Source organism: Haliaeetus albicilla, chromosome 24 (assembly GCF_947461875.1).
Source record: "Haliaeetus albicilla chromosome 24, bHalAlb1.1, whole genome shotgun sequence".
NCBI lineage: Eukaryota > Metazoa > Chordata > Aves > Accipitriformes > Accipitridae > Haliaeetus > Haliaeetus albicilla.
Window position 1 is genome coordinate 2999069 of NC_091506.1, and position 25611 is coordinate 3024679.

At 41.3% G+C, this 25611-nt stretch overlaps 2 protein-coding genes across 8 annotated transcripts in view; both read right to left on the reverse strand.

The window, feature by feature from the left end:
* LRRN1 (leucine rich repeat neuronal 1) overlaps positions 1-25611 on the reverse strand; it is a 467756-nt gene that overhangs the window by 378115 nt on the left and 64030 nt on the right. The gene's annotated exons all lie outside the window — the stretch shown is intronic.
* LOC104320855 (contactin-4) overlaps positions 1-25611 on the reverse strand; it is a 348268-nt gene that overhangs the window by 90691 nt on the left and 231966 nt on the right. For all 7 annotated transcript variants that reach the window (XM_069811811.1, XM_069811804.1, XM_069811809.1 and 4 more), the window contains one exon: positions 16887-16982. In XM_069811811.1, the coding sequence (XP_069667912.1) occupies positions 16887-16982 (96 nt within the window). The remainder of the gene's footprint in view (positions 1-16886; positions 16983-25611) is intronic.

Below are 25611 nucleotides of genomic sequence, written 5' to 3' on the forward strand. Positions count from 1 at the left end.
TTTCCTGTAAATCTTGATGCATAAAAATTAGGCTTATTACGCATGGCAAGAAACAAATGTGAAAATAAGAAAATCCTCCCTTCATAACAGTCCCAAGCAACCCAAACTATAATTGCAGTAGTACAGCATTTTGGAAGAGCAGTACATAATTCTGAGACATTTTGAAATGAAAGGTGAGGCTCACCCTGGTATGTTATAAACAACAATTTAAACCCAGATACAGTGAATACAGTAATACAGTTCCGTGAGTTAGGTTTGCACTTTCCTTGATCATGCAATTCTGTAAAATTATGATTCCTTTTTTATTTTTTCAAATGCAATTTGATCTTAAGTACAGGAAGTGCTAAAGTTTTGCTGTGCATTTTACTCCACACCTCTGCTTTCCCTGTCATAGATGGGGCCCTTCCAGATACGGCCGACAGCAATAGCGATGTCACACGAACTTTTTCCTGGAGTGAAGCTATTCCCTCAACTATTGCAGTGCAACCAATGGTAGTGAGGGAGTAAATCTAGCATTTTGCTTTTATATGATTTAGTACAGACACATGTTTCTTGGCTCTGTGTGCACTACCGTCTGTGCCTGCCGCAATCTGGGTTTCCACTGGAGAAGCAGATGCACGCATGAGCCCAGCCCTTCTTCACCTTCTGGCATTTGCTGCACTCCAGGCTAGAAAGTGCCAAACATTCACACCTGTTGTTTATGTATTCAGATACTATAACAACATTTTGCCATACAAAACACCAGCCATACCCCATATTCACACGCAACCCCCAATCTAGTTCATAAAAGCCATTCACATCGCAAAGTCATATCCAAGTCTGGCCAAGACAAATTTTCACTTACACAGATATAGGATAATGTTGCCCTGAATAGAGTGAGTGAAGAACCTGGCCATGTGTAGCTTCAGCTGCCTGTGATGAAGCCTGGTGCAAGACTTTACCCTGGCAGGACACAACTGCAGTATAAACCCTGGCACACACAGCTAACGTCCCGTCAATACCACCTTTGTACAACTCTGTGACTGCACCCCGTGATGGACTTGAGTGGGTAATGTCTCTGTCAATAGCAATGTTGTATAAACTTCATAAAAGACTGATTTTTGGTGAATAATTTGTAGACTTCTCTTTTTTTGCTCTGATTGCTTGCATTCCTTGGTGTTAAATTTCTCTTAAGTGGTACTAACAGTGTTTTGATGGTTACAGTAAGTTTGGGCAATGATAAAGCGTAACTGATTATCTGACGAGTGTCCTGTGAACTCATTCTGTATTCTTATCTTGCTTACTAAATTTTGCTGACTGCTTGTAGGCGACATTCATAATTTCAAATTTCACTGCGATTTGATTAAGCAATCAACATCTGTAGCCCCATGAATAACTTAACATGAGCTGGAAGGGAGGCTTGATGCACCACAACACGCTGTCTGAGAGTGCACTGGGGAAGAGGAAAGAGGATTATCAGGGAAAGACGAATCCATGATGCAACGTACCATGTATGTGGCCCTACCCAAATCCCTGAGGCTCCTCTCCACCCATACCAGTCATTTGCTGGCAACTGCACTGCAGTTTCTGGAGTTTTTCACCATTTTTCTCTTCACAGTTTTATTTTAGTAGTAAAGCTACATGAATTACGCACTGTACATATTTTTTTTGTGGGGCTACAGACCATTTTATTGCCCTGCTAGCACATTGGATCAATTTTTTATCTTCTCTCCTTAAATAATTGTAAAATAATTTAAAGGAATCAACCTGGATGCAAACATCATTAGGTAATTCGCCCCTTGACTCCGTGCTCTGCATCACACAGGGCTGCCCAGCTACATCACACCACAGCTTCTGTGCCTTGAATGCGAAGAATGATGAATAATAATAGATTAATCTAAAGTTAACAATACATTTTTGGATGAATCTTCATCTATGCTAAACCCGACAATGCAGTTAGTCAGCAGCCAGCCGGTCAACTGCTTGCACACAAAGAAACGTGCTGTCCTTGCCAGGTGGGACAGGAAAAAAGCATGTGCCTTTCATCTTTGCTAAAAGCAGTGAATTGGTTTGCAGAATTTGACTTGGAACACCGTGAAAGAGCCACAAGTCACTGTTGTCAGTGGCGGTACGGTGATGATGATAGGAATCATCATAAAGACATGAAAACGTGGAAGGCAACGAACAGACTTTGAGAGGTCATCTCTCCAACCCGAGGCATGATAACTATGATATCTCTGAGGTTTTTCAAACTTTTTCTTACAAACCTCCAGTGACAACAGCGTAGAACTTCTGATACAGTCTATCAGGGCGCAACACGCACCAGCAGGGAAATGGGACTGTACCACAGGCTGCGTTGCTGGCATCTCCTGATCATGCACTAACAGTAACGGCAAGTGGCCCCTTTCTACTTGGGGGGACATAATTATTCTTGTAAATGCAACCGCGCCCATGTGTTTGTTAGTGCTGGTTTATGGTAACAGGAAAGGTGGATACACCTGTACATGGCATGTACATTAATGAGTCAGAAGTGTGTAAGAATGAGGAAAATGTACAAATCAGCCAAGTTCTGTGTCAGACTCATCCTCACAGCAATTTGCAATTCATGCACGGCTGTGGTTGCTTCCCAGCCCATCGACTCCACACTCGCCCAGTATGTAGAGCTTCACGTATGGGTAATTAAAAAGGTGAGAGGTCTTCATTACCTGAAGCCTAATCAATAATCACCTGTATCTGCTGCATCTCCATTTTTCTGTATCTCTAAAATAGTTAAATATTTGATGGCTGTACACAATTGACCTGGCTTATCTCTTGCAAACAGCTTCCAGCCCCAGTCGATAGCTGGCTACACTGGCTGCCATGGCACCGGGAACATTAATGACTACTGCACCATGCCATTAGGGATTTTGACGAAATTTTAACTTGTGAAGTTCCCTCAGGGAGAAAAATTAACAGCAGCCTTTATCTATGACTGAATAGAAAATGTTATGAGATGGAGTCCCGTGCTGCTGTATTTACTAGAGTTAAATACACAAACCTATTTCAAAAACGTCTGATGGGCAGCAGACACCCACACTCCCGCACCTCCACCGATCCAGCATGCAGGTTGGCAGGTTTTGGAAGAAACTATACATTTTTTTTGTCTGACAAACTTCATAAACTGTCCTATAGAAATTTACAGCTCAGCCTGGTCTTGCCTGAAAAGAAAACCCACAAACCAACCCAATCTGTATTTGTCATGAGGGCTTTTAATATCTTTGGAGACCCACGTTCAGTGTTTACTGAAACTGGTGAACTTTGCCCAGGATTAGATTTGCTGCCACTTAGTTTCATGCACCTCTGGTTTAAACTTAAAATTTTTGGCGTTAGGCTCAACCCAGCAGTGACCCAGCTGCTCTTGGACCAGGATCTGTGGGAAGCGTCAGTCCCCCCAGCCATACCCCTTACCAACAGCAATGTAACCTTGAACTGCACCAACCAACGATGACGCTCCGGACACTTGAAAAGTTGTGTTACTGGGCCTGCCGAGAGAGATACTGATCCATTGAAAAAAGAGAATTACGAATTGAAAGCTTATTTCTGCTAAGGAAACTTCCTGGGAAATTATCAGATGGGCAATCCTGAAATGAAACACCACCCCCCCTCCCCTGGCATAAAGGAGTACCCATAGTTAGTTGTCACAGCTGATTTATGGTGAAATTAAGATGTCAGGAAAATCTCACCGAGCACGCAATGTAACGTGCCATGTAACTACATCATGCTAACCTTAAAAAAGAGCAAAAATGCAGAAAGCACTCACAAGTGGGTAAATAACTATATATTTGCTGCAACCTTTACCCCTACTAATCACGCAACACCGTACTTCTGGAAGCCGGGAGCCGTGTGCTTGCTCTCCTGTGACACCAATTCAAGCCTCGATGATTTCACAGCACTTCCCACTGAGCAATGTATAGATCTGTATGATGCTGTCTCTGTTTGTAAGTTGATTTCAATGAGGGAATTCCAGTTAAAAGAACAATAGCTTGATATGGTCCACAGAGTGGCATCAACATCCTTCCAAAGAAACAGTCATCTTCACCTGACAGCCAGAGATAAAGTACCTCTGTGGCAGATACCGTCAGTAGTAAATGGAAAGGAGAGAGAGGAGAGATTGGCCAAAAAAAAAGATAAAGGGGGCTGGACTGAAGCTGCTAATTACTTATGGGCAAACATCAAATGAGCATAAATACACTGTAAGCTGGGCACATGCATAAATGATGCCTACACTGACTTTTAATTCTGCACTGTATTTTTGCTGTGCAAGATTCAATCATTGCTTGTATTTTCCAGGCTTGTTCTACATAAAGTGCTACACATACCACCTTAAAGAATGACTCACAGATTTAATCCGTCCATTTGTTTTCTGTTTAAAGTTACAGAGAGTTAGCGTAAAAATCTCTTTTTTGTGCACTTGCTTCAGTAAAGCTAAAGGTCCTTGGGCTTGTTTTAAAACATATTTCAATGTGACCTAGCTAATCCTTTAATACCAGCTTTCACTACCTTTGATCAGCCTCTTACTGTAGCTAGAAGAGATTAGATCAAACCTTTAAAAAAAGAAAGTTGGTTGCAGAGAATTTTCTTACTGCAGTGAATTAATATTATGATCAACTCCAGGGCTGAAATATCTGGCCAAGCAGTGCGGGTGGTATGTCCTTTAGGCGAGATCTCTGCATGGACAGGCACCGCTACGTGATGCTGTGGCACTTGCCTGTAGTACACAGGGAAAAAACTTTCTCTTCACATATTTGATAGATAAACAGCATTTTGATATCTACCAGCTGAAAACAACATCATGGTTGCAGATTTAGACATTCTATATGTATCAGGTGACAGAAAATGCCAAAACCAATACCCCCATTTATTTCTCAACAACAAAATACCACCTCCATAGGAAGGAGTGCTCATGCAGCCAGCACTATTGACTTAAACAAAGCAGTATGTGCATTCAGGGGTCTGGAAACCCAAATTTGATTGCAAAAGTGGAGATACATCAATGCTGTGTTTGTGTCAACAACACACTTTCTGCTATGACCATCTCGAGGCAGCTGAAAGTAGATCAGCCTCCCTGGCTGTTTCCGAGAGCTTTGTCCAAAGAGGCCAGCTAAAGCTGGGTTTGGAGGGTAAGGGTGGTTGCAACATGGTTAGCAGAGCCTAGGAGCTAGACTCAGATCTCTAATTTATTTTATAACGAGATCACAAGATGTTACAACTTTCGATAAATGCCTATTGACTGAATTCTGTCAGACAACAGATTTCACTCATCTTTAGCCAGCCCGTGCCAGCTCTACCCCCTTTCAATACCATTTCAATCTTCATTTAGTGGCAACTGCAACTGAACAGGGGAATAAACCACATGACTAGCTCACAGATGATTTCTTTTTAAAGATGTCACGAGCTGTCACTGATAAATAAAAAATCCATTAATGTCATGTTCCTTATTATTTCGGTATTTCCAAGGTCTTTACTGGAGAGTTGAGCCTCTTCCCTTCTAGTTCTCTGGGAGGGCAGCATGTGTTTACAAACCCCAGAAGACCTACCTCACTGCCTGTGACAGCCCAGCTGGGGCACGATCTTAAAATGGTAGGTGGTTGGTAGGAAGCTTCCAGCAGTGCCGACACTGAAGGCGATAAATGATGTATGCCGGTCAAAAATTTGGGTCTGAATGCCAGTGCCAAAGTCTGTTCTTGACTGCGACCCTGTTTTGCAACTCTTGTTCAGGAAACCCATCCCTGCTGAAATGAGGCAGATCACATACACCAACTCAGGTGCTTAAATTAGTGTAAAGCTAAAATGACCTTGGAATTTGTGTTACTGGAAATATTTGTAATTTCATAAATTTCTCAATTAAAACAGCACTGCATGTTCTCTGTGCTGTCAGAAATATGAAGCCAAACCATTCCCAAATTAGGGAAGAATTTATCCTTAATCCCTTATCCTCAAATATGTTGATAAACTTGTGCACAAACTGAATCAGCAGTTTTAGAGAAAGGATTATGTCAGATTAATTTTAATCTAATCCATTTCTATCTCCTGAGAAGCTTTTTACTTCTCACTTTTAATAATTTAAACAGTGACTGTGGCATAGTATAAAAAATAAATGATGGGAGATGCACTTTAAGTGGAAGTTACAACTCTCAATCACTTCTTATTTAAATGAGAGTTTCATATGCCTGATTTTAAGTTTAATGAAACACATTTTTGCTGAACTGTAATAATCTTCAACACATGGAACCAGATGCTGAAGAATGACACCCTCCTGCAGTTCCCAGAGCTAGCGAGGAAGCCCCGTGTCTGACGCAGCCGCTCTCTAATGCGGCTATGGAAAGAGACACCTTGAGTGAATTTTGGGCTGTCAAGAAGAAATGCTGCCAGACTGCTTAGATCCGGCCGCAGCTTTCAGGAGTGTCACTCCACTTCTCACGAGCTGGGACCTTGCCTCGGAGTTACGCTGCAAGGCGCTAGGAATTGGCAGGTTTGGGGAAGTTATTTTCTGGTTCTTGTCCTGAGATAAGTCACTTGGAGGCTTTCTGAGCTCAATAACTTATGCTCTGGAAACCACTTTTAAAATGTGGACACTTCTTTGGACATGGGAATTTGACTGCTGTATGGCGATGGTGAGTGGCACTCATTATTAAGAGGAAAAATTGGTAACAGATTCAGATATTTTTGATGCTACACTGCTCTCCTCATGGTCTTCTCCATCTCCCACACATCTCCAATATGCACGCTGCATCCTCTTCCAGTGTGCAATACCTAGACAAATCCTGTTTGAATTTCTTTTTTTCCTATTCCATGAAAGACACGTCTGAGCTGCTGAGCCCCAGCTTGTGGGGAACACCACCCTACTCCGGCATTTTCCTGTTTGTTTGGAAATCAAGCTTTCCCTCCACCATTCCCACATCCTGCAAGCAGAACTCTCCATGCACAACGTGGTTTAACTCCTGCCCTGCAAACCAGAGAGGTCTGCAACACCTCCTCGTTCTGCATGTACCACGTCTGCTAACACCGACCCCACTGCCTTTGCCACATTCAAACATGTCGAAAGCATCACTGTATGCTAATGCAAAATATTTCACTGACTCCTTTTTCTTTCCCAGCCCCAAGGGACAGTCTACCTGCTCATATTTTCATTCCAACCTCTGGAGCGATCCATGAAAGGCTGCTCAGTGACCTTGCAGCATTTTGATAAATAGTTGAACCAACTTGCAACCAGCTTAGCAGATTTTTTGCTTGGTTTCCTGGAGAAATGGAACTTTGACAACCATGTTGCCCATCCATCTGTGAGATACTCCTCTCTAAATTAGCTTCTCACTAATTGGAACCAAATCTGACCAAGCAGCAAAGGCTTAAGAAGACATTAAGATAGGAGAGAAAGAGGAGAAACTATTATTACCTCAATAAGGAGAAGTTCAGCACTTTGGCAGTCTGCTTGGCTAGAGGCAACTGCCTGGGCCTGGGCATGGGCATGTGGGCTGTGCAAGAAGCACGTTTTTAAAAAGTTCTAGGCATACCACACTGGAAGAAACTGCAGGAAAATAAAAGCTGAATATTAAGGTTACTGTAGTGGAGTGGGGATATAAAATGTTCCAGGTTACCTGCTATGTAAGAACTAGGAGGAGGATGCCATAACAAACACAGAAAAGTAACAGAACTTGTAGGGTTGAACTTTCCATTCCTCTGAAGATTTCTTATTAAGGGGAATGCACCACAAGAAAAAGATCTGGTACTGAGAAGCTGATTTAACACTTAGGGGAACATGTGCTTCAAGGCTTTTGCCCAAAGCAATTCTGAATTGGTCATCCAGCAGAAATGCTAGATGCGTTCACGCAGTGACATAAATGTTGCGGAGCAGGCAGAACAGGCCGATGCTGCCTGGGCAAAATGAAATAATTCCCTGCTATTAGGCAGACATTATGTGGAAATGTCCTTGGCCTCTTTGGCTATGAGCTATTTCTAGAGTAATTTCTTCCCTTTGCATTACCTCTTTCAAGGTTGACTGTTTTCCAAAGTTTTAACATAAACGTCACTTAATGTCGGCTGTAAGGACACCAATGGAGAATATTACAAACATTTGTTCCCATTGTTACAACAACGCCTCTAAACATTTATTAATAATGTATTAATTCTTCATAAGTGACAAATGAAAAGGCAGTGTGACAGCTTTCAAAGAAGAGAGAAAAACAACTGTAAGGTTGGCGCTATAGGATGGGGAATAAAAGGGCACAAATACTTGACAGCAGCTGAAGAAAATTCTGTTCCAAAGCACTCCCTGCTGAGCAGCACTGCTTGGGGAGTGAAAGCCCCAGACATTGATCCTCTGATGGTATGAAAATGCCTGATAACTGCCTTTTTCCTTCTGCACTGTTCTGATCGGTTTTCCCAGTTTTTCTCCCCTTCTTCCTTGTACTATGCAGCCGGGGCTGTATAAGCACGAGAGAATACGAGATGTGATTTCTACAGTAGATTACTTATGAGACAAACCCCTCAAACCATTCATCACATAATAGAGGCCATCAGCCATACTTGCAGCCAAAACATTTTCACTGTTTCCAGCCCATGAAGTGCCCATCATCACTTTAAAAAAAAAAAAAATAATAGAAGGAGAGAAAAACTGACCAGACGAGTAAGCACACACTAATCATTTTTCTGCAGAGCACAGACATGGTCTTAGCACCACTGTAATCAGTAAAGTGCTTTCTGAAAACATGTCTGGTGTCTACACTTCACTACCTACCGTACAGCATGAAAGGCTGAGATTGAGATGAAATCAGAATTGCCATCTCTTCTGTCAAATGCTAAAATTTAGTTAGTTCTACTTGATTAAGCTGTGCAACAGAACTAAAAGTTCTTCTAGCTACTGGGGAAAAAAAAGGCAGGAGAGAACAAGAAAACCTGAACACATCCATTATGTGGAAAAGATGTGAGAATAATTCTCTGTCAACATTTCAGCTCACAGACACAGAGTCCACGGCTGTGTTTCCAACAGGAGTAATGGCATCAGATGGGAAAGAGTTATTTGAACAACTGAGCTTTAATGAATCCCCTCCTCTTTGGGAAGATGGACATTTACAAGCACATTGAGAACACGGGCACTGCAGAGAGACAGAAAACTTACTTTCCTTTAACTCTTGCCTTTGATCAGAGGGACACAGTTCCCAGATGCTCAAGAAGGTCACCCAACTCCACAGCAAGGAGCAGAGGGACAAGGTGTCCAGGGAATTGAGATTCAGGACTAGGAATCATGTTGGGAAGGTTCAGTTCCTGGGTCACCAGGAAATTTGTTAGAGGCCCTAAGCAAGTGAGCAGGAGAAGACATGTCCTGTAGAAACATCAGCAGGTTTCCATCTGCATATCTAAGCACTTTGCCATCTAAAAAACCTATCAACTGATTTACTTGTTGCATAGATTGCTGAGATAAATTAGGAGGAGTGAGAATAAATATGCCACAGATGTCATGAGTCGTGGTATGGAGTGCAGACAGAGAGATCTCAGAATAAGACATACCTCTAGGGAACGCACAGGGAACAAAAAATTTAAACAATCAAGTAACTGAGAGATCATTTTCACTAGTTCTCTGTGTACATTCACCGTTTCTCACAGCACTTGGAAACTCCAATCTCAAACTCTATAGCATTTTCCCACAAGGGCAGGAAGGCAAATGTCATGAGAACATCATGTATATAAATCTTTCTAAAGATGAACCAAGAGAAAATCGGGGGGGGGGGGGGGGGGGGGGGGATGGACGGACGGGGGCGGGGGGAGTGAAGGAAATCTTAAAAAGACAAGTTCATTCTTCTTCCCAAAGAAGGGAGGGGGAAAGATTTACAGACTCGTTTGTTCTGCATGCTTATGGGTGTGCTACCAGCCTGTCAAGAGAAACGTGCATAACCTTTCTAGGATTGTATTTTTTTAATCTCTAGACTCACAATGAAATGCCAGGGATCTGAGAAGGTATTTCAAAACTGTAGTTGTTAAAATATTAACTAACCCTGCCCTGACTATCAAATAAATCTAGTAAAAGTGGCAGCTAAATGACTCAGTTCCCACAAACTTAAACGAAAATAACTATTTGGCACAAAGGAATATTTTGGTCTTACAATTTGGAGATAAAGTTAAAAGGACAGTGACCTCCAAATATTTCCCAGGCGTATCCCCTATGGAATGCAACTTATATTCAGAGCCTTGAGAAACAAAAGCGAGTGTTTGCTTTGGTTTGGGGGGATTTTTGTTTGTTTCAATTAAGTTTATCTTAACAAATAAATGTATCTTGCCAAATCTGATTAACGATACTGAAAAAAAGCAAACAAGAAAAGCTAACCTGTTTCCTCCTGCAAAGCTCCTCTCAAAAGGAAAACATTTTCACCAACAGCTTCAATTGAACACTCTATTTTACATTTGTAAATGCTTCATGGTTTCTAAACATATCTAAACGTAATAAAAAGGCTTAAAAATACAATGGAATGAAACACTTCGGACAAACCGAAGGTTGTTTTGTTTTTTTTTTTTTCTGTTTTGGCTAGCAAGTCCCCCCCAGTCGATTACTCCTACAGCTCTTCTGAAGAACAACAGCAGATGGTATTGATCTAGCAGGGCTTTGAAAATGTAAAGCAATATAGCATTGTTTTATGGTACCCAAATTATAGAGCTCATCCTAAGACATGCTGCGATACCTTAACTAGTCTCATCAAAAAAGTCATGAAAACTTTTTGATGTTCCTCCCATTTCCAAACCCGTTATTATGATTCAGTTACTGGGGACGGCCCAGTTAATGCTACAGTAGCAGCCAGTGGCTGTGATGGGGACCCTTGTGTGTTTGTTGCAACAAAACCAAAGCCAAATTTTAGCTCCATATTTACTTTCAGGACTTTTCACTGTTCTCTCTTGTCCACCTAAATACCTACAGCTGCTCACTGTGCTGTTACACGGGCCCTGAATGTCATGTCCCCATAGTAATCTTTACTCTTACATTATTTCTTCTGTAGAGCTTCACAGGTAGAATCGTCGACACACAAGCATCGTTAGGTTTTTGATTAAAAAAGCAGCAGACAGAATGAGGGAAAACCGTTCACATGCAGAGTAATTATCTCAGAAAAATGCTAACAACCCAAGTAGGTTTCTACTAGTTCTTACACTGATTTAGTGCATATAAGTGAACAAATGGGGAAGGTGGGAAACCTGAAAACTCCTAACAGACAAGGCGCCATAAATACAGCAGGACTGGCTTCGGGGGCCCAGGCATCTACTGCTCCAAGAGCAGAAAATACGACAGAAGCAAATGTTTGATTTGCATTTATTCTGGTTTTCAGTCCACCGACTTCCCGAGCTCCAGATGAACATTTATCTTCCAAATTTCCAGCACTCAGCAAGCACTTCATCATAGGAGGCAATCGCATCATTATGCTGCTTAACAAAATGTAACACCAGGATGCACTGACCTGACAAAATAGGGACTCCCTGCTGAAACCATGCTGCAAGAAATACACATTTCATTTTCATCTTGGAGGACCAGGGGGGAAGCCTAGATTCATATGCTGAATCTCCAACTCATATTAAACTAAAAATTGGGACAATACATGGCGATGCCCAAATTGTTCTGTGCAAGCTGTACGCAGCCCACTTTCTGATGCTGAAAATACTTGTTAATCATTTGGACTCATTTTCAGGGTGAATTTCTTGCAACATTTGAACAGCAGGAAGCCCTTTATTTGGCATCATTAAGAAGAAAAAAAAAAAAAGAAACCCGCAACAACTAATGTATGTAGGCCAACATAATGTCACTTTTAGCTGCCAGCTCTTTTAAATATGGATGTTTCCAAGTAGCAAAGTATTAGAGTGAGCTCCAGTTGAAAGGATAAAGGTCTGGATGCAGATTGACAATTTTTTAGTAAAATCCACAATTTTTGAGACCAAGGCGACCAATGACACAACAGTGGGCAGGAAATAATTCCCTTCTAATTTCCTATTTTTCTTTTATCAAATCCTTTCAGTTAAGGGGGCTCTAAGCTTGAGCAAACAGAGAAGACACTGGCACTGAGCCCCCCTCAGACATTTGGGAAGTCTTCCCCATCAGGAAAAAATTCTCAAGCCTGTGTCTCCGACACCCAGAAGGATATCCTAAGCTCTGTGCTCAGGAACTGGCCAGGACGGTTTTCCTCCAGGCTTCTACTATTCTAGTGAATACCCTCATCATCACAGCAACAGCTATTCTCAGATGGAATAGTTTTGCTTTCTTTAAAATTATTTTTTTTTAAGATTTCATTTTCAATGCAGATTGGAAACTTAAGTAAAAAATAGTAATAATATAAAAGTATATTCCCCCTGCCCCCGACAGTCCTATGCCTCAGCGGTGGTCATTAATGTCCCCAGGCACTTTTGCAAGGATGATGAAGTTAGGTTTGCTGCCCTAATCAAATTCTAAAATAAGTAATTGCATTTTCTCTATCTTATCGCCACTCGCACTTTTAACAAGATATTATTTTTCACTTCTGACCTGAATGTTTTTTACTGTTGCACTACGATGTTAAATACTTGCAATGTTATATCCCAGCAGCGGGACAGTGGGGTATTGGAAGGAACCGATCTCTACAGCTTTGCTTTGCAAACACTGCCTTGGACCCTGGGGATGGAAGCTGCCCATGAAACACAGTGGTTTTCTGACATACAGCTACTTCCCAGTGATACCTGATATTCTCTTATGAACCTCCATCTGCCCAGAGCTGGAATAGGAGATAGCTGTGGTAATTGTGCAGTGACTGCTAGAGACCAAATAGCTTCAATTACACTGGGAGACATGCAGTTGGCTAACGGAAATGCGATGCACACGACTGAAAAGCATTAACTTTGGAGTTGTGGCTTTTAAAACTCATCCTTATTTCTAACCTTCGGAGGAAGGAAAAAGAGGATGAAAAAGTAAAAGAAAATATTGCCACAGAGAAGATTAATTCCTGGAGAACAAGGGTCTCAGTCTGAATTAACTGGAGCTATTTTGACTTTCCATTTAATACTTTCTATGCAAACCACAAAACAACCACCGGCATAACTCCAGCCCAGCTTAGTTACAAAACTGTAATACTACAATTTAGACTAATTGTGAATCTAGCTACAATTAAGATCATTTTCTAGCTGGAATACAGCAGATCATACATAGTGGTCATGTAGGAAGTCATCTCTCATCCAAATGAGTGAGGGAAATAATTACCCTTCAGTTTTCTGCCCTTCTGGGCACCAGAAACGCGCTTCCCTCCCGGTCACCATAAGATGCTCTTTCCCACATACTGAACCCAAACCAGAAATAATGCCAGCACCTTTCTGGAATGTTTTTGTATCATCAGTACCTACACTCAGACCAAAACTTTCCCCTGCATCACCTGAGCAAATGCATCACAATTTCCTTCTCACTGCCTACACGAACCACCACCAGCCGCCGCATCTCCACGCAAGGCGTTCACGCTGCAAAGATCTCTTACGGCAAAACAGAAAACTCTCAGTAACCACAGAGTGAAGCTTTGCTAAGGAGACAAAGACAAATGCGTATGATTCCTGCCTCATCTCAGCATTGCCTGTGCAGTCCCCGTGTCCCTCTAGGAGATGGCAGCCTACTTGCCTGGGGAGCAACGGGACGCAGCACCACACAGCCACTGGTGCCAGAAGGAGCAGGCTGGGCAGGTGGGGTTAGTTCTAACTGTAAAAGGGCATAAAACCTCATGCCTCAGCTCTTCAGAGCAGCGCAGCTCAGTACCCAGCCACCCCAGGCCTTCCTGGACTTGGTCCGTTGACACTATCCACGTTTGTGCAGCACAATTAGTTTGGGATAGGATGAGGGCGAGCGCTGCTCTTCAGTCTCACATCCAAGGCACTCAGATGAACAGGGTTTAAGGATCACAAGGCACTTCTGTTCCAAATTGCCCCTCCTTTCTTCACTATGGAAATGAAGCTAATAATGATACTTCACCCACAGCACTGCAGACTGCAAATGAGTTCGTGGCTGATCCACAACCCATCTTCAGTGGTTTGTAATATCTAGCTTTGGCAGCTGCCTCATCAGATGTGTCAATAAGACCCACCTGCAGGGGCTGAGAGGCAAGCTCCATCCACCCAGACCAGAGGGCACATAATTTTGGGGAATAATTAACACTATAGGACCCAGTCTCATAAAAGTTAGATGCTGTGATAACGAGTCATTTTGTGGACATGATATCACATATTCAAGAGCAACCTTCAAGTAATGAACATCAGAAATCTGAGATACTGAAACTCTCGTGATAATCTCTGAACTAAAAAGAAAACTGGCATTGAAGTCAAAAGGTGAGAGAGGCCTTAGCTGAATAAATTAAGCGAGTAGATATGTTTGGCAGCTGGTCAGATGCAAGCGAAGAAGCCTCTTAAGCACTTGTCTCCTCCTATCTGAGCAATAAAAGCAGCCTAACAGCGAACAGCTCACCAGGCCATTTTCATTCAGCTGATGAGGACAGACAGATTTCAAAATAGGATCACAAATTTCTTTAAAAGGGACACAGACCCATAAAAGGTGACCGCTTGTTCACAATGTACCAAACAACCCCCTGATGAAAGAGCCAGCCGCAACAGCTGGTTGTTGAGCGCGGTGGTTAGTGGCACGACACATAGCGCTTGTCAGGCACACACAGATGGTGTCCAAAAAGAAGAGATGCCCGATTCCCTTTCTAACACTTTTTTTGATATAAATGTAACAGTGCAATATGTGTTCAGGAAGTCAGCCAACATAGGATTGGTATATTTAAAACAAATTTGTGCTAAACTGAAAGAATTGTTTTGTATTTTCTAAACATTTATACCATCCTCCCTGAAGTAAACTGCACCAAAGTACATGCTACATTATTTATTATAATTGGCTGTTTGAAAACTCTGCTTTGGATCTATTTTCCCCCCCTACCAAATTTTGCCTTTGCCACTGAGAAAGCCCTGTCTTTCTTAGTGCCATTAATACAAACTGCTTGTAAACCTCCTCACACACACACCGGAGTCGATGATGCTGACTCTTCTCAGAGAAGGGCCTTTGGCAAGTACCACACACTGCCAGAAGAGATCATTGCAGGGCAGATGCAGACAGCAGCTATTGTGGTCTTCCCTTTCATCTCCTCGTTAACTACTTTGTAACATAAAGAAATATACTGAGAGTCTAGAGAACACCAAACACTTTGTGTTAAAATTCAGAAGGTACGTGACTGACTGGTGTTCTCCAGATTCTCAATGTATTTATACAGTCCTTTTGCTGCACTTAAAATCCTAAGACAATCTAGAGTAGAAAGTTGTAAATATCCTTCACATCAATGAGAGCTGAACACCTTTCCCTCCCAACCCTCCCTCCCCGGGGTGGGTGCACTGTGCCACTGACTCTCCACCCCCCAGGATAACCTAGGTTTAGAAGCATCGTTACTGAAAATGCCCAGGGAACACAGAAGAGCGTGACACAAACGCCTGAAGGATTCAGGACTGAACCTGCCCAGCTTGGCGAGATCTGAAACCTACACCCCTTGTTGAACCCCAGATGATGCTTGATGAGCTGGTCAGGTGTCTGCAGCCTTCTCCCCAGATCCTATCTGCTCAGGCACAGTGTGAGACCCGAGGTGCCACCTCGGTCAGTGACCAAGGAACAGGGGCAAGGCAAATGCAAAGATATCTGCACAGCTCTGCTGTGGCCAGGCGTGGGGTGGGACAGATCCAGTAATTGCCATGGGTGCCAGTTTCCAAAACCATATGGGACATACATGCCATCGCCCCTGCTCTAAACACCGAGTATAATGTTGACAGGTGCGAAAATGACAGATTAGTAAAATTTTAAGAGGGGATCCATCATTTTATAATACAACTATAGCAAAACATACTCTGTAGAGTACACTAAGACCACTCTAACACCACAGATTTTTTTTTTGCCTGTCTGCTACTACAGCTTTTCCATTTCTCCATGAAAGTCAGAAATCTGCCTCTTTCTGAGGCATTAGAGATACAAGTGACTGTCAAGAGAAGACAGGTTACGTCATTTTCTGCACAGTCTGTATTGCTGGACACTCCACAACCCCTGACTTACAGTTAGCGCCTGTCTCTGTAATAACAATGGATTTAAATGTATCACCAGACAAGAACAATACTGCACATGGTGGTAAACCTTCAGGGACTTTTGGTAGCAGAGCTTCTCCATCATTCTGTCTGGACCTCCAGATTATGGTTTCCAGAAAACCAGGTGTAGGTGTGAACACCAACAGAGAATACAGTGGTGTCTTCAGCATCCCAGCATAACTTGCTGGCATGTTATTTCCCCCTCTCTTACAACACTCCCCCTTGCCTCTCCCTCCCATATAAACAGTAGGAAGAATATGTATTGCCATTCCAGAAATAAATCACCATATGAGACCTGGACAACTGCTTATGGATCCTGAGTACCCAGGAGACAAAAATAGTGACAGTAAACATTTGAAAAAAAGAAATAATCATGAAAAGATGATGCATGAAAGTGGCTGTGTCCGCCATCTTCAACCTTTTTGCAGAAGGCACACCCAGGCCACATAGAGAAAGGCTTCTACATGTTGCATGAGATCTTGACCATGTCTTCTATATATGCACATACTGCCTTAAGTTTGCATCAGTTCATCTCCTAAAAGCATAATCGTATGCAGTAAAATTAGGCTTTCTCTGCACTTACACCCAGCTGGAGGTCTCCCAGTGCATTTAGTCAACAGGACCACCCAGCGTGACCCGTTCAGTCAGGCTGGCACCGCCACAGCCTTCTCCTTTAAGGTGTGCCATTTTAAACTTCCTGAAACATACCCTGAGAATGAAAACCTTGCATATGGATGCTGAGTGCTGAAAGCAAGAGAAGGAAGCCGCTTTACCTCCAGAATGTGGCGGTGGTCCACACAGCAGCACCATGCCCTGGCCCTGGCGGACAGACACCGTGCTTCTCGTTCTGGTTTTGAAGTTCTCAAGATCTGCCAAGAGAGAAAGAACTCAATTAAAGGGAGTTTAATATTTTTTTCCTGACGAGAAGGACAGAAGATTCATTAGGACTTTGCTGTGTGACAGAGAAACAAGTGAACATCAGCTTGGAAGGTGGGTTGGTGGGACCTGGCAGTGGGAGACTGCTGTGGCAGCAACCATCAGAAGCAGCAAAAATGTCTCCACAGGCTGCAAGGCTGGTAAAGGGGAAAAGGTGCAGATTTACCCAGGGCAGAAGACATGCCTAGAGAAAACTCCAGCAACCTGTAAAGCTGCTAGGTCATGAATTCATGGAGAATTACAACCTCAAATAATCACTACCTTCAATTATGTTATAAAGCAGTTCTGTTTCCCTTTAGGAGACTTGTTACTCATGCCTTTGCAACCCATGTGTAGAAACCCTTCATTTCCCATAAAGAAGTCTCTTGTAATACCTGTATGTTAGCCACAGTGCTTTAATTAAATTAAATTCCTCCTTCCACCTCTCTCCTTTTCCTCTCCTTCAGTGGCCATGCACGCCAAAAATGCAATTCCGTCTTTTCTCTCCTTGCACACTGAATTCAAGAAACTTGCTATTAAGCAACGAGGTGACTCTCTGTGAGCCGAGCAGTGGCACCAGGTTATTGATCAGCACCATCGCTGATGCGCAGGAGCACTACTACACTGAATCACTTTGGTAGCCTTTTATCTTTAACAGGCCCTTGCATTTCAATTTTTATTTTTTTGCTTTCAGTGTAGCTGAGCTGTGGTTTGGCAATTACAAACTTGTTGTCAGTACAGTTGGGAACCAGAGAAAACACGCAGGTGATAAATATTTAACAGCAGGCACTAGTAGGAACATCATTATAAGGTTACAAGGATGAAAAATTAAGCCTTGATTTTTGTCCCCTCTTGAAAATGTTTTCTGGAAGCACTGGCATGTATACTTAAAAAAAAAAAAACAAAAAAAAAAACCCAGAAGAAGTCACTGCTTCATTTTAGAAACCTTCTTCGTGGACCCTTCCTGCTAAAGCCAAATTCAGGACAAAATCCAGGCAAAAGGGGAACAACAGTGGAAGTGGTGAATAACAATTTGTTACAGTGCTAGTAGTCACTGTGAGATTTCCAGCACAGTTCTGCCATACCCTTATGCTGTATGCTACATCATTCCTGGGATCTTATTATTACATTATTTCATCTTTTTCATTTTCATTGTGGTGGATAAATATGGTGGGGACTTAAAAAGCCTGCTGCACTACAGTGAATGACTTGTGAAAAAAACCCTAGTCCAAACCTGCCACCCTCCCATCTTTCTTCTGCCCAAGCCCATGGACAGAAGCAACGCTGACCAAACCCACGCAGTGCTGCCATTTGTGTTACATGCTAAGGCTATTGCATTATGAAGCCCTTTGGGCAAAATGGGTTCACAAGAGGAGGTTCAAAACTAGACTTCAGATTAAAAGCGGTCCCAATTTAATCTGGGTGTCAATTTAACAGCAGGTTCACCAGTGTGAGCTGTTCGTTCAGACTCTGTGTAGGTACAGGGAGACAATAAAGCATAGAGTTTCCCAGCCTCAAGTCATAGTCTGAGTCTATAACTTTGAGCAGGGTGATTTTCTTTGTCCTTCTGGGTTTTTTTGGCCTAGGAAAAAAGACAGAAGGAAACCAGAAAAAAACTCCTTATCAATGAAAAGAGAGAGAGAGAGAATTTTTCTGTCCCAAGTTCTATAAAAAAGGTGGAATGGCACTTTTCAGGAACCACTATTACATTCCTCTGGCCACCTGTCAGTCTCATAGATTTAAATATATTTTGACTGCATACAGGCACAAGATTGGATCCCATCCTCATAGAGGACAGCTGCATGAGGAATAATAGCCTAAAACCAAAATGATGCCTAGAGGAATAAATGTGGTATTAGGAAACATCCTTGCATGAACATTATTTCCAATAAATGAAAAAGTAAAAGCAAAACATGTCCCAGTCATCAATGCAGATGCTTTATATACATATACACACATATATATGTGCACTAGAAAGAAAACTGCAGAAGTATTGGTAAGTCTCAGACAATATTTAATAGAAGATTCTTCATATCGCAATTTAGCTATTTATATCTTCCTCTACATTGATAGACCTAATACATTATGCCATATGCATATACATCCACAAAACACTTTAGAGATTATACACAATTCACTTTTCAGGCTTGAATCCTAAAAAAGCCATATGCAGGTCTGCTTTAGAACAGGTGAAAGAAAAATTGCAACAACTCTGAGCCTACGTGTTTAAGCCTACTTATACAGTGCTCTAGGGAATTCTTCTGTTAATCACAGGGGAGGGAATGGGAAAGGTCTTTCATTACTAATCATAAGAAACAGCTACCTGCTCGGTGACCCAGCAACTCTTGATTACGGCAGTATGGAGAGAAAGTGCAGGACTCCATAGTTTAAATGCAAATCTAGTCCTCAAACTTTTTTTGCAAGGAAGAAATAACCCTATTTGTTGACAAAACAGATAGCTATATATTTATGACAAGAAAAGGACTGTTACCAGGAAAAGAAGTCTCTGCTTGGATGAACAACTAGGAAATGATGGAAGAATGGTCAAAATCAATTGGAGGCAGCAAACAAAGCACAGCATTCATCACTATCACTCGTAGTGCAAACTATCAAGCTTTGAAAGTCAATTGTCAATTCTAAAAAGCCTCATGCATGTGCTTAAAATCTGGCTCCAAGTAAAATAACAAGATTAAGATAATTATAAGAAAGGCTAATGTCGCATCAAACTGATTAGGCTGATTATGCTCGTGCATTCTGAAATCCACACTTCAAATTTATTTTTGCAATACCTAAATAGTAACTTGAATTAACAATAATATCATTAAGATGTTATTAGTAAGAAACTTCATTTAAACACCACCTTGCAATCTTTCCCGAGAAATTAGGAACAATATTAGTGTTGTTGAACAGTTACAAAGTGTACAGATAGTGATGTGGCGATTCGAGAGGTTCTCCTCTGCTTTCACATGCTGTGTGAAGTGGACAAAAACCTTTCCTACAAAATTCTGCTCAAATGGGTGCAGAATATTGCGCTGCAATTTTGTACTGCTGAATTCCCCATACATGGAGATAAAACCACTTGCTAAACAAAAGTTAAACACACTTGCTGAAAACCACCCTGCAGGACACTTTAACGCAGAAGTAGCACTCTAACACTTCTTTCCCCATGTTTGTTATCTTCCTCCAAGGGAAACACTGCTGTCTAGTGCCTCTCTACCCCTCCCTGGAGAGTAGGTAAGAAATTATTCTCTATACTTTTGACATTAAAAATCAATGGGACAGCAAAAGAAGAAGAAAAAAATAACCATCAATGCTGCAGAATGACTGAATTACAGTGTAAATGGCTCAGCTGTATACATCTCCCCTGACGAGAGCATTAAGTTCCACTTTGCCTTGCCCCCAAGCCCATAGATCCTGGCTAACATATGAGGATTTTTGTTCTTATTTGCCAATAAAGAAAGCCAAAACAAACCCACAAAAATGCCAGAAGACTTATTAAGCCAGCAAGCTCAATTATTTCTTGGCATACTTACTGTTCTGGAAGAAGGTTTGAGGCAGGACTGTCATACCTCCACGTCTCCCTTGGTACCAGCTCTCTTTCCACTGGAAATTGCACCTGAGCAGCATTAGGTGACCTTGGAAATCTGAGGTCTGCAGGTCTCTGGCTGCTGGACCTGCCACTGTGCCTGAGCAGATGACCCCACAACATGGCACGGCTATTCAGCATGTGCTGCTCCAGGGGTGGCCTCTGCTCAGGTTTTTCTCACTGTGCCACGTTGTACCTTTTTTTTGTTGTTTCCTACTTCTTCTTGTTATATTTCATATTTGGGAGGGAGACAGTGAAGGCCTCAAACAGGTTTCTCAAACTTTCTCAAGCAGAAGTGAGACGTTTCTGATTTACATGTAGAAACACCGTCACGAGGAGACAAGGCCATCCCCTGAAGTGTTTGCTAACCCAGTGGAGGACATAACAAAAACCAGTGGTAGGAAGCTGAAGTCATGGAAATGCAGATGAGAAATACACTTACTATGAATGATGTTGATCAGCTGCTGGAATGAACTACAACAGAACACAGTGGATTCAGCATCCTTGATGCCTGGAGATCAAGACCACCTTTCTAGAACATTACAAACACTAACTATGCCTTAATCACAATTAAGCAGCCAGGTTCAGTTAGGGATAAACTGGTGGAAAATATGGCAAGTGATAAACAGGAAGCCACATTACAGGGCACTGCAAACATCTAGCCTTCAGATGCATGAAATACTGGGAAGGAGGAGGAGGTCTGAAAGCCAGGGTCATAGTCTGGTGGCCTGATGCCCACTAACAGACCTGAGAATCCAAGAGTTCTCCTCCCTGGGGCCTCGCAACATAGTATGTAAGAAATCTGAAAATAATCACATTACAATTAATTATTAAGTACCCCATGGGGTACTAAAATACCTCAAAAATAGAAATAAAAGACCTAGCCATTTTAGGAGTTTACAGTTAAATGTTAGACATAATGCAATGAGCATTGATAAACAGAAGGGAGAGAACAAGACCAAGCAAAACAATGTGTGGAAGTGATAAGTTCATTAAGGTTTAGCATGCAGGCACCTTTGTGACTTAATTAAAGTTTTTAGGGTGTCAATTGCTTCAATTACAGTGATCTATCATTGCAAGATCAAAAAAGAAAGGAGCTTTAATTTCAATGAAAATATTTATACATGAAACAAACAAAACATGACCGGAATTGAGGACTGCTTGTACAAATAGAAACTGCTTCTTGTTAGAGCCACGATCCTTGCATGTGCTTTTGGTGACAATATATCCATTCAACAACTCAGGGATCTGTAGCACCGGGCAGTATATGACCATTTCTATTCATAGGATCAAAAGGGAAACAATACAGCACAGCACACACAAGAAGGATGTAAACTTACCCTAACTCATCAAAGCAGCATATGTCTGCACAATAAATCCTAGGTCACTTGTACCAATAAATAACTCGCAGATTAGGCTTTTATTTTAAATGCATGATTTCAAATAATCAGGATCAGATATTTGTATGACTGCAAGAATACACTTGTATGTTAGTTTTTGCCCTATTTAACTTGGATATTCTCTATTTAGAAAGCAATTGTCAAAATTCATTAAGAGAAGCCACTGAGAAAAAAAAATATTAACGCTTTCTGATTATGGAGGTCAACGTCCTGCCAAAGCTTACTGGGAGCACAGAATACTAAACTTATGACTCCAATGAAAATATAAGAATATTGTATAAGCTCCAGTAACTCCGATATGCAACATGAAGATACAATTAGTAATGTTTTCAGTGCAAAGAGGAGAATATAACAGGGAGGTGTAACAGGAATGCAGACAGGTTATTGTGAGTAACAGTTACTCAGACCTTATTTAATGAATGACTGAGGAGGATGCCATTTAAACTTCTTCATCTCCACAGTATCAATTCTGAATCAGACTTAACAGGCCCATGCGAGTATAAAGCTGTACGTATTTAACCTGTGAAAAATACATTGATTTGTACCACTGATGCCACTGTACTAGCGACTGCATGACTTTGGGAAAGTCACTTAAGTTCTCTGTGACAAAGTTTGCACATCTCGAAGGATCAGTACTTAAACTGTGTCTCAAAAGAGAATTAGCTAGTATTTGCACAAAAACTTGACATCTGGTGCTGAAATGCACTAGAGTGCAATACGCTATTAGCATGTGTACACTAACACCCACCCTTTAATATGAACTTGAATGTCTTTTCTTGCATTACTAGATTTTTCTGTAATCTCCATTAAAACTCAGCCTTAATGCTTAGTTATACAACTTATGCAGGTACTGGTAAGTGATGCCAGTCTGATACAGATGCTCATTCCTCAAAAACACTCAAAAACCCAGAAGGTGCCAGCAGCAGCTGTCAACCCCATCAGTTTTTCAGTTTGGGTAGGGTATTGCATCGAATGACCTCCTTCCAAAACCTCAAATGTGGTTTAATAAAAGCTTAAACAATCCAAAATGATACAAAGCCCCTTAAGGCTGGGTAGTTTGTCTCAGTAAATGGCATATGGAAATTTTAATCAAAACCATATGGCTTTTCACAGTTACAATTATCCAACTTTGGCTGGAGTAATGAAAAATTTCCCAGTTTTATGTAAAAAAATCAGTCTTTATAGTAAAGAAGATTCAATTATAGGCAAAACAAAAGAGCTGTAGCCTTTTATCCTTTATTAGGACCTACTTGGGTTTGTACTCTATTTATGAAATTTATTAATTCTTTTTCTAAGCGACCACTAGATAAGTCCTGGAAATCAAAGTTTGCTCTTTAAAAGAAATACTTCACAGATGACATTGAAGTACGAGCAACCAAGACCATATCAGCTCACTTTCCTGCAAGTTCCCACTGACAGGGGCAGTGTAATAATATTTGACCTCTGCTTTTTGTATTTATATCCCTTCTCATTTACAGCTCCACTGAATTGTTCTACTGTTAAGACCTTTACCCAAGCAGAGACGTTACAGCATTCGTACATGAGGCCCACTTGGTTCCCTGTTATTGGCTGCAACGTGGAAATAAGTCAGATGCTGAACTTGGTGTGCCCTGGAAACCAGACCGAAACAAGGAGGCTTCAAGTCTCAGGTCATTGGTGATTTGACAGAGAGAACCCTATTTTTTATGCGAGCTAAGCTCTGTTTTGCCTTTCTTTGTTTGCTGGAGAAGGGTTTCCATGGTTTGCTTTTTTTTTATTTTATTTTTTTTTAATGGGTAGCATATTTTTAGAATCCAAAATCTGTAGTTATGCTGGTTCTGAAATTAAGAGAGAACTCTCTATGCAAGAGGGCTATTTTAGAACCATTAAACAAACCCCAAAATATTATAGAAAATTACATTAATAGTAAATGATTCAAATTCATGGTGACGGGTGTCTGCATGTCTTTTAGAAAGCCAGTTTATGTGACTGTATCATGTAGGAGGAAGTACTGCTGTACATTGCCTTGAAAGGCATACTGTCAAAAACTCATACACCATTAGTGAACCCTTTGTCATTACATTTAAGGGTTTTTTTCCTAATGATTAGAAAAGCAGTGTCAATGCTGGTTTTATCTATTATTCTTGTTTAACTGATGTGAAACTATTTCTTCTTCTACTATATTCTAACAAAAACATACATACATCAGTCACTTCTTTATACATCACCGGATTTTAATTTCCAAAAGAAAACATGACTAATATTCAGGCTTAGAGAAAAAAATGTTATTGGCTTTTATGCTGCTATATTTTACTTAACGTCTATCTCCAGAGACTTTTGTAAAGCAAATTTGATAACACATCAGTGATATTGCTCTAGTGAGTCAATGTTAATAGCAAGTAGCTACCAAAGCATAATACCTGTATCTGTATGTCTATCTATATCTTCAAATGGATCATTATTCCTACAGAGTGAGCTATTCAATGAACCTGGACAGAGGATGTATGTGCTTGAATGAAAAACAAGGGATTGTAACACAGGACCCCAAGAATACAACCACAAGATAATTGCAAAGGTCTTGCTGCTGCAGCCGCAGGATGGAAACAGATGCCTCCAAAGCTGTGAGCACAACCTGCAGCTCCTCCTCACCAAAGAAACACAATCCAGGACTGAGCAAAAGTGGGTTTGGCTGGAACAAAGAGAACCGTGAGCAAGAACACCACCTATATAAAACACACAGAGTAAAACTCCGACGTAACAGAGATAGGAATCAATGAAGAAAAAGCAGGTAATACAGCAGTAGTAGCAACTGTATAAAAATATCTGCAGTCAGTGCCAGCCAGGGGAAAAGACCCCCTGCACCCCCATCACCATGATCTCCTAACAAAGCCCCTCCAGGGGCAGGCAAGGGGCTGTAACTGCCTCCTCCTGGGAAGGCTGACACCATCCTGCTTATGTCCAGGAGGAGCACAGGAAGGGAAAAGGGTAGATAATACCCACACGTGCTAGACTGTGTGCATCACTGCAACTGTAAAGCTACTGGGAATTAGCAGTAACTGGGCACTATGCACTCTAGCCTTAGTATCTCTGTAACTGTCCTAAAAATAAGTCTTTGATTAGGTTACTAATACTTCAGTTAGATTATCAACAAATCATTGGATCAGCATACAAAGGGTTCTTCTTTTAGCCCGTCTATATTGCATTGGGTGTTTGGTTTGGTATTTCACCCTTGAGGCTTGGTTGTACTTTGGATAAAAGAAACTCAAATGGTTAAAAATGAATCTGATAGTTTAAGAATTGACAAATTAGAAAGCTAAAACTTGTTCACTGGCAATTTTGGGTTTCTGTAGCGGACAAAACACCACCTTTACTATGTATATTAAATGAAGTTCAAAGCATCCATACAATAGGAAGTAAAGTAATGATATAGGTAAGGAGTAATTACCTCTTCATATATGTGAAATGCACAATCCACTTAGGTACACAGATACAGCCAAGACACCTAAGTAAATTTTCAAGCATGACTTAAAGAGATTCACGGAGCATAATGGGGTTTGCCTTCTTCTACCCTTTCTATAATTTTAAGATGATCCCAGCAATCTAAAATTTAGAATGATG